Source organism: Mus musculus, chromosome 8 (assembly GCF_000001635.26).
Source record: "Mus musculus strain C57BL/6J chromosome 8, GRCm38.p6 C57BL/6J".
NCBI lineage: Eukaryota > Metazoa > Chordata > Mammalia > Rodentia > Muridae > Mus > Mus musculus.
This window is the reverse complement of record NC_000074.6, coordinates 118,277,973-118,292,661: the sequence shown is the minus strand read 5'-3', so window position 1 is coordinate 118,292,661 and position 14,689 is coordinate 118,277,973. Positions and strand designations below refer to the sequence as shown.

The 14,689-nt window shown below is 49.7% G+C and overlaps 1 protein-coding gene and 1 long non-coding RNA gene across 3 annotated transcripts in view; one reads left to right on the top strand and one right to left on the bottom strand.

Moving 5' to 3' along the window:
* The window catches only part of Cdh13 (cadherin 13), a 1,184,913-nt gene that overhangs the window by 1,032,268 nt on the left and 137,956 nt on the right, over window positions 1-14,689 (bottom strand). The window contains exon 1 of one of the 2 annotated variants that reach the window (NM_019707.5): window positions 8,764-9,051. The exons of the other annotated variant lie outside the window; for it this stretch is intronic. Coding sequence (NP_062681.2) covers window positions 8,764-8,808 — 45 coding nt within the window. The 5' untranslated portion in view covers window positions 8,809-9,051. Of the gene's footprint in view, window positions 1-8,763; window positions 9,052-14,689 lie in introns of those variants that run through there. 2 annotated transcript variants of the gene reach the window in all.
* The window catches only part of Gm51555, a 60,370-nt gene that overhangs the window by 41,208 nt on the left and 4,473 nt on the right, over window positions 1-14,689 (top strand). The window lies entirely within an intron of this gene.

Below are 14,689 nucleotides of genomic sequence, written 5' to 3'. Positions count from 1 at the left end.
ATATCCATGAGTGTTTGTGTGTGTGTGTGTGTGTGTGTGTGTGTGTGTGTGTGCAGCAGCAAACATGTAAGCACCTGTTTGTATAGGCTCATGTACATCTATGTGTATGTATGCAGAAGCTACAAGCCTTTCCTTGGGTACTATCCACCTTGGCATTCATTGGGGTTCTCATCTGGTTTTGAGACAGAAACTCATGAGGTAGTCATGGCTGGCCCAGCCCTCACTACTTAGGCCAAGCTGGCCTTGATCTTACAGAGAGCTTCCTGCCTCTGCCTCTAGAGGGCCAGGACTACAGCCATGTGCTACCATGCCTGAGTCACCTAAGATTGTTTGTTTGTTTGTTTGTTTGTTTGTGAGACTGGGTCACTCATACCACCATTCCTCTTTCCCTCTGTCTGTTTCAATCACATGAGAGACTGATCCATTTTATAGATGAGACCACTGAGGTTCCTTTGCTAAAGGTTGTACTGTGAATGAGATGAAGGTTTGAAATAGCTTCCCAGTTCATGACATGTGGGAGTCAGTTAATAATAACTTCCGAGACAGCCATTGTGATGTATTAGAGAACTTACAGGTTGTAGTGTAAATACTCCCACGGTGGGAGTATTTACACTACAGAAATGGTCAAATAGTGCAAACCACATGGTTCAGATCTTTTTTGAAAGAGGGGAAGAAAGAGAGATCCAGTTGTTAGGCATTTGGCAGAGCCCCATTGCCTGGCACCCAGTTGGATAGTCTTATCCTGTGCTCAGAACATGGAAGCTACTGCCAACACACCTTACTCTGGAAGACAGGCTTGTTAGCATTCGTCAAATGACTCTGGAAGTAGGAGATCATTATTTGCTCCATGTTAGAAATATTTCTAGCACTGCTTATTGAGCGTTCACAAAACCATTAAAAAGCTTGGCAAGGCTCCTCTCAAATATCTTTTGCATGAAAAGTCCCGGAGATTGGTTAATTGCAGAGGCTTTACCTGTGTCACTCCAATCAAGGACATACCCAGGCTCCTATGGTGACCCTGCAGGCCCTCCCCATAAGTGCCCTGCACCACTTATCTCAAGTGTCCTGTCCCCTCTCCTCTAGATGCCTCCTCTCTATGAACTCAGGCCCACAATACCCTCTCCCAGCCATATCCCCCTCCAGACATTTGCTACCTTGAAGCTGGATGACCTTGTGAGAGTGGAAATCAGACTGTGCCACTCCCTGTGATCTACAGAGCTGCCCATCACTTGGAAACAAACATTGAAACTCTTGAAGTGACCAGCAAAGGCCCAAGGGCTTGCCACTTCTTGGCCATACCCCTTACCACTGTTCAGGCTGGGTTGTCCTTCTGCACAGAGGCATTACTCAGTCTGTGCCTTCCTTGTGGATTGCCTCTCCCATGCCCACCTTCTCCTAGGCTTCAGTACACCTACTTCCTCCTGAAGCTTTGCGCTCCATCACAAGGCTGTCAGAGAAGTCTCCTAGACCTTGTATCTGGGTCTGATGCCTTCCTGACTTCTATTATCCATCTGTTCATCCATTCATGTTTGCTGGATGCCTACGCTGTGCCAGGTACTGTTGTGATCCACAGGAATACAGACTTGGATGAATCAGATGACAGCAATATGTGCCATCACGGGGTGGATAATTTCAGTTAGCGGTGTGCATGGTGGTTCAACCTCACACCACTGTGTTGCCTTCCTCCGCGGTGGTTGTCTTGCTTTTAAATTATTCATTAATTGATATTGATTCCCCCCTGCCAAGCAGAGCCCCCAAGAGAACAGAAACTGAATCGGCCATATTAGCAGCAGGACCCTAAGACACCACACTCTTATATGAAACACAGTTGACTGCCACAGAAATCCTAGATATCTGCAGGCCTACTGGTCCAAAGTGAATTCTCCTGCGAGCAACTTATTTCAGTCCTGAGGCCTGAGAGGGAGAGTCCCTCACCACACCCCTTTGAAAAGTCTCTATGCACCTACTTTGCCTGCAGTTTTGACTTGAACCAAGGGCCAGCCGACTTTTCTGCAAAGAGACAGACGGCATTGAAGGCCAGGCAGCTCTGACTCTGTTGTTCAAGCACAAAGCAGCCAGTAACAATGCTATAAACAAAAGAGGGGTGGCTTCAGTCCAAGAAAACTATTTATAAGAACGAGCTTCAGGCAGGAACCAGCCCACAGGCTATAACTTGTCACCTCTGAGTCAGATGTCCCCAAATGCCTACAGCTCCTGGCAGTTGAGGGTGAGCCTGTCCTGCCCAGCCCAGCTATGGATCCTACCCCAATTCTGAAGCACATGCCCCAGGAGGACACAGCCGCCATCTCTGTCCTGGATCACACAACACAAATGGTATTCCTCCACCTGGAAGCGAGGCAACAGCCCACGGGGACCAGAGACAGGGATGATGGCTGCCACATTCCCTTGCAGGTCTCCAGGCTCTGCAGGAAGATGAGCTCACTTCTGGCCCTCCCTGGGCATGTGTCAATGCTTCCGCCCTCCACCCAGCCCAGCTTGTATTCATCTGGGAGACACGGGGTCTTTGTGCCTCTACAGAAGATGGGTGACACTGGGTGGTGTCTTTGAAGTTAGATGTGACATGCCAAAACGTGCCTGTTGCTAATGTTAATTTTCAAGAACTTGACTTTGGCTGGCAGTGGGAAAAAAAAAATCACTTGACTTCTGGATTGTATAGTTATTTTTACCCTCCCTTGGGAGTGGGGGGTGGGGGTTGTAACTATGGCAAAGAGTCCTCAGAGGCCTGCTCAATACAATGGGACGAGACACACAGGTTACTGTAATGTTTGTGGAGCCAGAGAACATCTACAGCACTGGTACTGCATTCAGGACCACAGTGAGAACCAAATGTTCAAGACAGATGCGAACCATCACCAGCAGTGTGGAGGTTTGAATGAGAAATACTCTCCATTGGCTCAGGTGTTGAACACTTGGATCCCACTCAGTGGCGCCATCTGGGGAGCTGATGTACCCTTGCTGAAGAAGTCTATCACTGGGAGGGGGGGAGGGGAGGGGGCAGGCTTTGGGTTCATAGCCTTGCCTCACTTCCAGTTTGTTCTCTGCTTCGTATTTGCAATTGAGAATGTGATTTCTCAGCTACCCGTTCCTGCGCCCCCCCCCACACCCCCGCTCCTGAAACATGGGGATGTGGAGGGTGTAACATATCACAGGTCACATATCATATCTCTAACATACCAGGCTTCACAGTGACTCAGCGCTGCAGGGACGCTGCAGGTCTACATGTCATTACTGTGAGTGGAGCCTCCAGTCTGGGTACTGTTAATCCCCAAGAGCTCTGATAATAATTTTCTGGGGGAGGAGGGGCAGCCTTGGTGCACCCACAGCCACATCTGTGTATTTCATCATAGGGATCCAAAAGCCACCTGCTCCTCCCTTTCATCACCTTCATTACTGTGTGCCACTATTACTATGTGAATGTGTGGTGTGTGTGCACATGTGGGGTCAGGGAGTGCATACACTTGTGTGCACTTGTTCAGAGTCTACACGACTGCTCCACCACTCCCTGTCGTGTTCCCTTGAGGCAGGTTTTCTCACTGAATCTGAAGGTGGACTGGTGGCCACCAAGCCCTAGTGATCCTTCTGTCTCCGTCTGTCATGGCGCCGGGGTTTCAGACACATTGGTTTTGGGGGGATTTTTAAACCCAAGTCCTGATGTTTGTACAACAAACACTCTTACCCACAGGGCCAATACCCCATGCCCATGCAACTTCCTTTTAAAGTAACATATCACTAAGAAGTTATCCATGTTGATTGGATTGAGCCTCAGTTTATGAGAACAGAGTCATTCAGTGATGGGTTCAAGGGCGTGGAATTCCTACAGTGGGTGCTGTGCTTCGGGGAGGGGCTGGGGAGTTTTCTGACCAAATGCAAAGTAGGTTCTGTCCTGAAGGGGCAGTAGTGGCTCAGCTCCTGCCAACCAGCACCACTTAGAAAGAGAGCTTAAATAAATAGCAAGGGCCGCCGAGTTTTCAAGAAATGCAGGGAACCTGAAGCATCTTTCAAAGATATTGATGTCATGAATTTAAAAAAAAAAATGGGCACCAGTTGTCCTCTCCCCCCCACCCCCACCCATTGGTTCAAGCAGACCAGGGGCTGCCAGTCTGCAAGCCCTGTCCAGAAGCCAGAGCAGAAGCGTTGGGACACATCCCAGCAAGCAGATGGCAGGAGCTCCAGTCTGCTAATCACCCAATCCACCTCCCCCTCTGGGCTCTGCCTAGGTGGGGAGATGTCTCAGATGCCAGTCTTAACCCAAGAGAGAAGGAGGACTCTCACTTTTAACCCGAGGATACAGCCACCATCCCACATCTGTGGTGGCAGAGGAGACGAGCCCTGGAGAATTGTGTTGGCAGCATCCCTCAGGAGGCCAGATTCTCCAAGGCGTCTGGACACCTTGCTGACAGCTAAATGGAAGGAGGGCCCAAGCCTCTGGCTACTTGACTTGATTCTACCAGACTGGTCATTGTGATTGGATGACAGACGAATATTTCCCTCTCCTTTTCAGGAGGTGCTGGGGCACAAGCTGAGACTGGGGGATTCACTCTTCTGGATGGTGTGTCTTGGGGGGAAAAATTATCTTCTTTCCCAGACGGAATGGTTTCTGCTTCTGCTGCCTGAAGAACAAAGCCAGATCCAACCAAAATCAAAAGGCCAGGACATGTCCAAACTTCATTATAGTCCAGACTGCGTTGTCTGCAAAGCCCTTTGAAAATCACTCCTGCCTTCGCCTTTCTAGGGAAGGAAGGATGGAGGAGTGAAGATAGAACAGGGACCACAGCAACGAGAAGAAGGGAAGAGAGAAGGATGAACAGCTCAATGGGGAATGACAGAACCTCCCATCCAGGACAGCCTGTAGCAGAAAATCTCGAAGAAAGAGACTTTCCTTCTGAAGGACCCGCTTTGCTTCACAGGAATTCTCCAGACCGAGAACTGCAGGCTCGGGATTTTGTAAGGCTGTGGATGGAGCCCCCTTCTGGAGAAAAATTTCACCAGGTACAAAACAAGATCAAACCACACAAAGATGGGCATGTGTGCGCACACACGCAACCGCTGACCGATTTTTGGCTGTTAGGATAATGTGCCTGTCAGCCAGGGAGGGATGGAAAGGGCAGCTTTGGCTTCCACAAAACAGGAGTTACCTGGGCTCCTAGGGTAGCTGTACTTCTAGACAGCAAGGAAAGATAAGGTTTTGAAGACATGAGCGCTCCCTTCATCCAGAGAGTTAACTTCAGGTGACCAAGTGATTGTCATAGCTGATTGTCATAGCCAAGTCCTAGTTCCTGAAGATAGTACCATGGCTGGGTATAATTTTCTTGGAGGGTGGGGGAGGATGGGTGATTTTACTTTAACACACAGAGGATCTTCTCTTCTAGAAGAGAGGAGGTAGAAGAGGAAGATCTGCTAAGAAGACCTTTGAGGCTTCCAGTAACATGCTGGAGTTACATAAATCCAGGTCACTTACTCAGCCTGGCGGTGTATTAAAACTATTTTGGGGTTTGCTAAAAATATTTATAAGAGTGTTTAGACATGTGAACTTTTACCACTTTAAATCCTTGGTCCCCTAGAACTTTTGAACAGTGCAGGCTGCCTTAAGCAGGAGCCACAGGCTGGAGGTGCCCTCTCAGGCTCTGAGTCCCTGCCCTCATCGGAAAGGCTTTGCACATGAACCAGGCTCTTAAAATAGAATGGGCAGAGTGGCGGCCACATGAGAAGTTGTGGAGACTCACTTAAAGTCCTGAAATGCCAGACTCTCACTCTCTCTCGGGGAGAACTTTCCCACTTCAAGCCAGAGCCACAGAATCCCAGGGAATACTTCTCGGGAACACATGGAGGGACAGTCTCAAGACCTGAGCCACTCCCTAGAAGTTAATTCTTGGGGGATTGCTCATGCATTGTGCGAAGCTGGGCTGGGTGGAAGTGCTGCCTCCCAGGAGTGGGCAATCCCTACCACAGTGGAATTTCTAACTCACACTTCTGCTCCTTTGGGTCAGTGGCCAAATTCCAGCTGCTGCTTCCGGGACAGGTTTTCCCAGAACACCCGGGGTGGGGGTGAGAAAAAAGGTCTTCTAGTCCTTATTGTTTAGAACCGCGCCCCCCCCCCCCAGCCCACCTCACCCCCAATGCATGCAAATGTGGAAGGTGGCAAGTCTGCCAATGAGCAGCCAGAGACTGATAGCTTCCAAGCTGGGCCCAGTGCCTGCTTTATGTTTGACTGCATGGAAAAACACACACAGGCTTGCCCTAGCTCTGCAGGGCAGTGAGTAATTCACTTTTTCACATTGTTTTTGTCATTCCTCTGTTTCCTTTCTGCCTCAGGAAAGTTTGGGTTGGGCTTGTTGACTCAAAGGCACTGAGACACCCCACCACCACCACCACACACACACATATGTTCATTTTTCTTGGAGGCACAAAGACCCAAGCCTCCAACCCCCTGCGTTTAAGCCTGTTGTTGGTGAACTCCGCTGCACCTTGCATGGGGTGGAGACTATTTCCCCTCCAGGTGCTTCAGCCCAGAGAACAGCAGTCACTATCTTCATGCAGATGAGCGCTCTGATTATGCAAGACAATCAAAGTGAGAGCTAAAACCCCCCAGGGCTGGCCATTTATTTACAGTTCAGAAGCAACTGAGTGGGCTTTTAAAGCCACCTTTGCCAGCCGGCCCTGCGGGAGAAGAAGACACCCCTGTTGCTCTGCAGAGGTGCCCCATAGGAAGCCCCTAGGCCCCTGGCAGGCTCCCCGGAGCTCCCCCACCTCCACCCCCAGTCTGCTGTGCCCATAGATAAGCATCAGTTTGCATGAGCCCTGGAACCTAATACATACTAAGACAGGAGAACTAGAAAAGTCCCGGGTAAGGCAGGAGTCCATGCCCCAGATGCCAACCGCTCCCAGAGAGGCGGGACTTGTGAAATCCACTGCCTAGGGCTGCCTGTTGCACGCTGCCTTGTTCACCCAGCAGGTCCAGGGTTGATGATGGTAATAGATTCTTCTACTGTGGAGAGCCTGAAAGCTCAGCTTTGCCCATGGTGGGTCTACTAGCATTAGAGGACAGGAAGGATCTGTCTGGATCTTTCTACCCAGGTGTGCTCTGCCCCACCTTGCGAAATTAGGAGGCACACAACCTTCTCTGCCTTAGGGATAGTTAGAGCCCTGGAGAGGTGGGGAGCTGCTTCCAAAGCAACGATGGGATCCATAGCAGGGCCCTAGAGAATCAGCTAGAAAACCTCTAATAGAAAAGAGCAACAACTGTGTGTGCCCCAGGACTGTGTGTCCACTGACAGAGATGTCAGAACTCAGGACAGGAGAGCCTGCCCAGCAGAAAGCATCTTACTACTCTGTCACCCAGGGTCCTGGCAGGGTCACACACTCACACACACACCCTTGGGTCATTTCTATGGTCATTGCATTTCTGGGGTGCCAGCTCCTCTCCAGCAGCCATCTCCCCTTAGAAGGCTTCCTACCGAACCCTGACTTCATCTCCAGTTTCCCACTTCATGTACAACCCCGTGCCTCTTCCACTGGAACCCAAGAATCCTGCCCAGAAAACTCAACACCCATGCCTCAGGCATTCCCGCACCCCCCCCCCCCATTCTCTCTGCATGGCCCTGCACTTCTGCAACTACCCACTTGTAGACTGCCAGTTCTAGTTCCCAGAGGCTGCCTAAAAGGACAAGGAGGGACCGAGCCAGTATGCCAGCATGCTTCCTGGAGCTTCAGTCCTTAGAGGAGGACTGGGCGTGCCTCCTCAGCCTCCAGTGCCTCTGGCCTGTCCCCTAAGTGTTGCTTTCCTACACCCAAACTTCCAGGGATCTCCGAGCTTCAGCCGGGCTGAGGAGAGCCCCAACATGCCTCTCCTGCTCTCCCAACCTTGCCCTGGCACCGCAAGGATCTGGAGGGTTATCTGCCAGGCAGCTGCAGCCTGGTGAGGAGGCTTGAACTTTTCCTTGTGCTCAGCGCCACCCGCCCGCCCGGGGAAGACAACAGAGGCTGCAGCCTGGGCTCGGGCAGGAGCTCCAGCTGTCTGGACAATGGGGGCCCAAGGGGCTGGGGGTAGTGGGCCTGCGCTATGCAGAGGAGACCGGGGATCGTGCTCAGGCCCCTTTCAGCCCGGAGCTGGAGAGCCGGAAGACCCCAAAGCCGGAGCGGCGGGCGCCTTGCTTTGAAAGACAGCAGCAGCCGGGCTGCGGAGATCCGCTGGCGGGAGGCGCCTTGCAGCTCGCCAGCCGAGCTGGGCGAAGAGAGGACGAGCGCCCCGGGAAGTCAGTGATGCCAGCTCCGGCCTCTCCCAGCCCGGCTGCCGGCTGAACCGAATGGCTCTTCCCGCCCCCCCTCCTCCCGGCTAAGGCACTGGGCTACGGGGCAAGCACAATCCCTAGGAGTCGCCTCGAAAGGAGTGTGTATCCGATGCACGAACCTCGGGAGGAGGCGAACCAAAGTTACCCTACTTGATGTCAGCCAGGATGTCGCTTTGCTTGCAAAAAGGCTCTGTCTTCCCTAGAATGAGCTTACACGCGCACACACACACACACACACACACACACACACACACACACACTAGCCGGCAAGAGGAGCCAGGCTCCTCTAGGATCGGAGCTGAGGGTGACCTCGCATCTGAGCTAGCCGGGTATATCTGCACGGCGGCTAGCAGAAGCCCCGCGTCCCTCCGATTGCTTCTGGCCATCACCAAGCAGGGCGATCTGAATGCAGAAAGCTGGTGGGAGCGCGCTGACTGCGGCTCACATTCCCTACCTGGGACAGCAGGACGCACAGGGTGAGCGGAGTTCTCGGCTGCATCTTGCCCGACTAGAAGAAGCGCCTGGCGGCGTTTGCATTCACACACGCGGCTGCACTGAGCATATTTTCCGTGGGAGCCAGCCTTTGAGGAGAGGCTCTGCCTCGCCAGCCAGCCAACTTCCCAAATAGATCAGCGGCAGCATCGCGAAAGCATTGGGTAGCGGCTGATGACCAGGACCAATGGCTTTACAAGACGGATTCCTTCATAACGCTCCCTCGTTTTGCATGGCAGATAGGGGCGAGCACCTCGCAGGGAGAGCCCCCTCCGAGCAAGGAGGCGGCACGTTGGCTTTTTTTTTTTTTTTTTTTTTGACTCCTGGTGCCCAGCCTCACAAATCAGGCTGGGCAATGCCAACTGATTCCACTTTCCCTAGGAACTGGAATTGCACCCGGGACCGGCAGCCACTTCTAACACATTGCGAAAAAAGATTCTCTTTATTAAAATGTTAATAAGATCCACTTTATTCCCAATAAATCACATAAAATGACCCCCGCAGCCGCAGCCCTCTATGCCCTAAGAGTCTTGCTGGTAGATTTCTTTGGCTTTGTTTTTCGTTCGCCCTCTCCCCCTCACCCCCCCCCCGCCCCCATCGGCCCCCAAAGTGGCTCAGCCACCGGTGGTGTTTGGTGTTTTTCTGCCATCACCACAAATCACAGAGTGGACAGATCAATTCTAGCTTGCAGGAAAAATCCATCAAGGAGCAATAGATTTTATTAACTGCTCAGGTGAGGGTGGGACTGGCCGACACTCCACAAGCGTGAACCAAAGCCAGAGTGAGTCATGGCTTGAGAAAATTCTGTTTTTCCCCCTTTGGATGTGACCTTTCAGAGTCCCTGAGCTATTCCCAAGGGCTCGAAACAGTGCTAGCCATGGCTCAAGGAGTCCTAGAGTTGGGGAGTGTTGGAGATTAGAGAAACAGGGACACATAAGGCGGTTCTTCCCTCGAAGAGATCTAAAGCTAAGGCAGGAAAGTCCTTATTTTCGTGCAGCTTTCTTCCTGAGAGGACTTATGGGTTTTACAATAAAAGGCATTTATCCATCTGAGATAGAAAACTTGGACCGCAAAAAAAGTTTATAAAACTAAAACGCTAACTTCCAACTACAACCGAGTTGCTGTGATTTGGACAAATGAGCTTCCTAGTAGCCAAAGCAATATGAAAAAGAAAATGAATGCCATTTTTGTTGTAGAAAATGTGTATAAGTAGCCGGGCAGTGGTGGCGCATGCCTTTAATCCCAGCACTTGGGAGGCAGAGGCAGGCAGATTTTTGAGTTCCAGGCCAGCCTGGTCTACAGAGTGAGTTCCAGGACCGCCATGACTACACAGAGAAACCCTGACTCAAAAAAACCAAACCAAACCAAACCAAACAAAACAAAAACAAAAACAAAAAAACAAAAAAAAAAAATATATAAATGAAAAAAAAGAAAGAAAGTAAAGAAAATGTGTATAAGTTACATTCAATACTGGTATCAATATATCACGTGGCATCTGTCACAGCGAGACACTGAGCAATAGGCCAGTGGGTTTGGGAAATATTTCAACTGCCAGCACAGGGCCTGGGATGATGAGACAGTGATTGGTATGTATCAAAGAGCAGATAGCTAAGTCAATCAAGAACTAGCAGACGGTAAGGAGGACCCTAGAGTCTGGAACTGAACTAGCCTGCTGACACCCCAGCTCTTTATTCAGAGCAAGTTGCCCAGACTTTGAGTCTCCATTTGTCTCCTGGCTAAAACTCCTAAGGTCACACTGCGGATTCAGCGGCACCTCGTTGAATGAGCACCTCACCCACTCAAACTGACATGCTTTCTAAAATTCCTCCCTTGTCTGCGCCTTGGCCATAAGGTCACTGCATGTGATTCTCCCCCACCCCCACCCCCCAAGGGCCTTCGTGACAATGCTTTCATGTCTGGTGCTTGGTTGTTTTAGCCAACTACACACATTACAGATAGCAATGCCATCCGGAGAGCCCACAGACGATATTGAGGAAACCACTGCCTCATCCGTTCTCATCTGATCGCCTAAATAGCGCCACCTGCCCTGAGAATTTCATAAACATGTCCTGTAGTAGATGGCATTCCATAAAGAGGACAGTGTGAGAGCCATGTGTACAGAAATCCGTCCCCCACATTGCTGCTCAGAGATAGCAGACAAGCTTGGAGTCTACAGAGATCCAAATAAGGATATCTGAAATCTCTCTATTAGTCTCTATTCCAGGAAAACCGTCATCTGGTCAACCAGAGGCCAGCTACCCTGAGACCAGAGGTTAGCAAATATAGACAAGGAGACAGGAAGAGGGGACAGCTCAGCTCAGAGGATGGGTAATCAAGGTAACAGTGCACTGGTAGAATCGAAAGGTCTTCCCTTATCTTCATAACAACAGCCTTGCCCAGGGAGGCCACTCATTGAGTAGGGAGGGTCCTAGATACCCTTAACGACAGTTGGTGTCCTGCCTTTATACTTTGGTCAGCCTTCATGCGCTCTCCCCAATCCATCATCCTTAGTGTCTCTCGCAAAATGTACCTAGGCTTCTGCCTTCTAAGTAAATGTCAGGGCTAGACTTGTTTCCAATTGGGGTGTAGCACGTGACCAGATCTAGCCAAGGAGCTGTGATTGAGAGTGACATGTGTCACTGCAAGGCTGGGGTGTTTGTTTCATGGCCACTGTCAGACAGGCTGGTTTGTTTCCCTGGTAATAGGGATCAGAAGCATTTGTGCAAAGTGCCTTTACTGGGGAGTATTCGCAGGTAAGCATCTGCAGGAAGACAGTGTAGAAACAGATGTGAAGAAAGTGTAGTCACAACAGAGGCCCTGACCATCCCAGAGCCCCCAGCTTAGAACAGCCCTTCAGACTTTACCCTGGTGGTGTTAGAGTTTTACTGGTTTTTGTTTGTTTGTTTTGTTTTTAGATTTATTTATTTTATGTATATGAGTACACTGTCACTATCTTCAGACACACCAGAAGGGGGCATCGGATCCCATTATAAATCCCCAGGTCTATGGGTTTGTTTTAGGTTTTGGTTTTTTTGTTTTGTTTTTTGAACTAATTAAGCCATTAGTTAGATTTATGCCTCCCACCACCACCACCCCCAAGTCATGAGTGAGATGATTTGGCTTGGCCAAGAGCAGTTCTCTAGTCTGATCTCAAATCCATCACACACATGCATAGCTGAGGTGATGGCCTAAGACACAGATGGCCCTACAGGTTTGATGGTTTCAGCAAAGACAGGTGCAGCTTGTGAATTGGAATCTTGACCATCCCACGCTAGCATCCCTGGGTTTCTGTTCTGGGAGCTTCGGCTCTCCAGAAGGAAAGCTCCAGTTGGGTTTTGACTCTAAGGATGTCTGTTCCTCACTATTTCCTTGCCTCTTCTTCTACAAACTCACCAATGCTTGGAAGAGTTGTGTTCTCAAGTCTTGAGGTATTCCTAAAAACACTTGGGGGACTCTGGCTCTCTAAGCTTAAAATGGTCAGAAGAGTCTTGCCAGCAGGCTAAGGGCTGGGGTGGGTCCTGCAGGATCCACCTACATTGAACTAGTAGCTTTGACACTCTGAGTCTCAATTTCCATTCAGTAGAATGGGACTCCTAACATGGTTACACTCCAAGAATGGCTGCAAAGCCCAAATATGATTTGGTCCCTTCTCCCCCCACCCCCACCCCCACCCCCGGTCCATCCCCCTCCATACTCAGAAAATGTGATTTGGTCTTAAAACATGGGATGGAGTTTTGTTCAACCAAGACAGAAAATAAATCATTTCCTTCTGATGATAAAAGGCTTCTAAAAAGAAAATCTATTTTTTCTTTTGTTTATGTGGTTCCACTTGTTTTCCTTTGGGGACCCTAGTGGGGAACTTTCCACTGATGGATTGATCAATGGTGGCCAATACTGCCCAGTCCTGAGAGCTACAGCTCTCTACCTGTCCCCACTCTGCCTCCTCTATGCCAGCCCTCAGCAACCACTGTAACGGATGGAAAACTGTCTTTAGACCCTTTCAAGGGACTTCAACTTGGCCGGAGAAGTGACAGGTCATCTAACAGCCAGCAGCTGCCTCCTGTGAGTGCCAGGGGTTGGGACTATTTCCTCTGCTTGGATGACGTGGCTGAATACATTCCAGAGTGAAGAAATGGCTGTGGATGTGTGCATGCTTGTGTGTATGTGCACAGGAACATGGGATATGTGTATGCATTTGCACACGTGGATGCATGATAGCAATAGGTGTATAGTATAGCCAAGATACATTTTTCAAGTTTTGCCTGGACCATTGTTGGTAACAGAATAATGGCAAAATAAATAGGCACTTTTATGAGAAGAGACAGCTCAGAGTGACTGGAGGAGGCTGCTGGATATAATGGACATACTAAGGCAGAATGGAAGGAAGTCTATGCTACTAGTCAATGAGTCTTGATACTAACCATGCTGTCAGCCTAAGATGGCACACGATCTTTCAGTTCTCTTTGGCCAGGGAATCACCCACTTTTCCTAAGCTAGAAGCCTGTTCTAGACTTCTTCAGAGCCCTCTGTGACACTCAATATCTCACTCCAACCAGCATCTCCTGCTCTACCTTGAACTTGGCTATGGGACTGGTGGGGGACAAGAAACAATGGCAGGCCAGCCAAGTCCAAGTCTCAAGAGGCCCTCTCTGCTTCAGCGTTCTCTCTCTCTCTCTCTCTCTCTCTCTCTCTCTCTCTCTCTCTCTCTCTCTCTCTCTCTCTTTAGGCATAGGGGAGGGATGGATGAACTCTTGACTCCCACAAGATCACCTGTTTAAATGCATGGTCCCCGGGTGCTGGTGCTGCTTCCAAAGGTGATAGAACCCTTAGAATGTGAGGCCTGGCTGGATGAAATGCATCTCTGGTGGACACAGGCCCTGAGGTTGATAGACAGGTGGACACTTCCTGCTCTACCTCTGTTTTTTTGTTTGTTTGTTTGTATTTTTTCTTTGTTGCTGTTGATGGTGGTGATATTGATGTTTATTCCACTAAGATGAACAATGACTATCATTTGCTTCCACCACCACAGATCACCTGTGGCCACCTCTGCCCTCAAGAACAAACCTGAGCCAACCTCTCCTCTCTCAAGTTACTGCTTGCCAGGAGGTATTTGGTGATAGGACGCAAAAGGTAGCTAACAAGGTTTTTGTTTGTTTGTTTTGATTTTGTTTTTGTTTTCTGCATCTGTGATGGTGGTGCACTCCAACAAAAACTGACTTGGGGAGGAAAAGGTCTATTTCATCTCAATGTACTGTAACAGTACAGTCTATCCATTGTTGAAGGGAGCCAGGACAGGTAGAAACCTAGAGGTAGGAACTGAAGCCAAGACAACGGAGTACAGAAACCATGGCTTTCGATCATTGTCTTCATGGCCCCTGTTGAGCTAGCTTTCCCACCAGACCAAGGATGGGCCATCCTGTATCAATTAGCAAACAAGAAAATGCCTCACAGACATGACCACGCACCAATCTGATGGAGGCAATTCCTCCATTGAGACTCCCTCTTCCTGACTCTAGCTCATGTAGAGTTGACAGTAAAAACCACTACACACACTTTCCTTGTGATCTCTCCTAAACCTTGAAACAGCGTTTGTAGGCAAGCTTGCTGGGGTGAGCATGAAGGTGTTTGGAGATCTGTGGAGGATACTTGGAGTATGGCATCCTCTTGACTCTTCCTCAGCAAGGGAAGAGTCACACAGAGGGATAAGACAGGAATGAGCTCCTTGGGTCTCTTTAAGTCTGTGAACATGTTTAAAAGAACCAGTATTTGTGCGCAGCAATGGGTATGAGCTGGGCTGTATGGTACTTTGGATGAGAAATGTCCCCCAGGCTCACGTATTTGAACACTTGGTCTTCAGTAGGCCATGCTATTTTGGGAGGTTACAAACT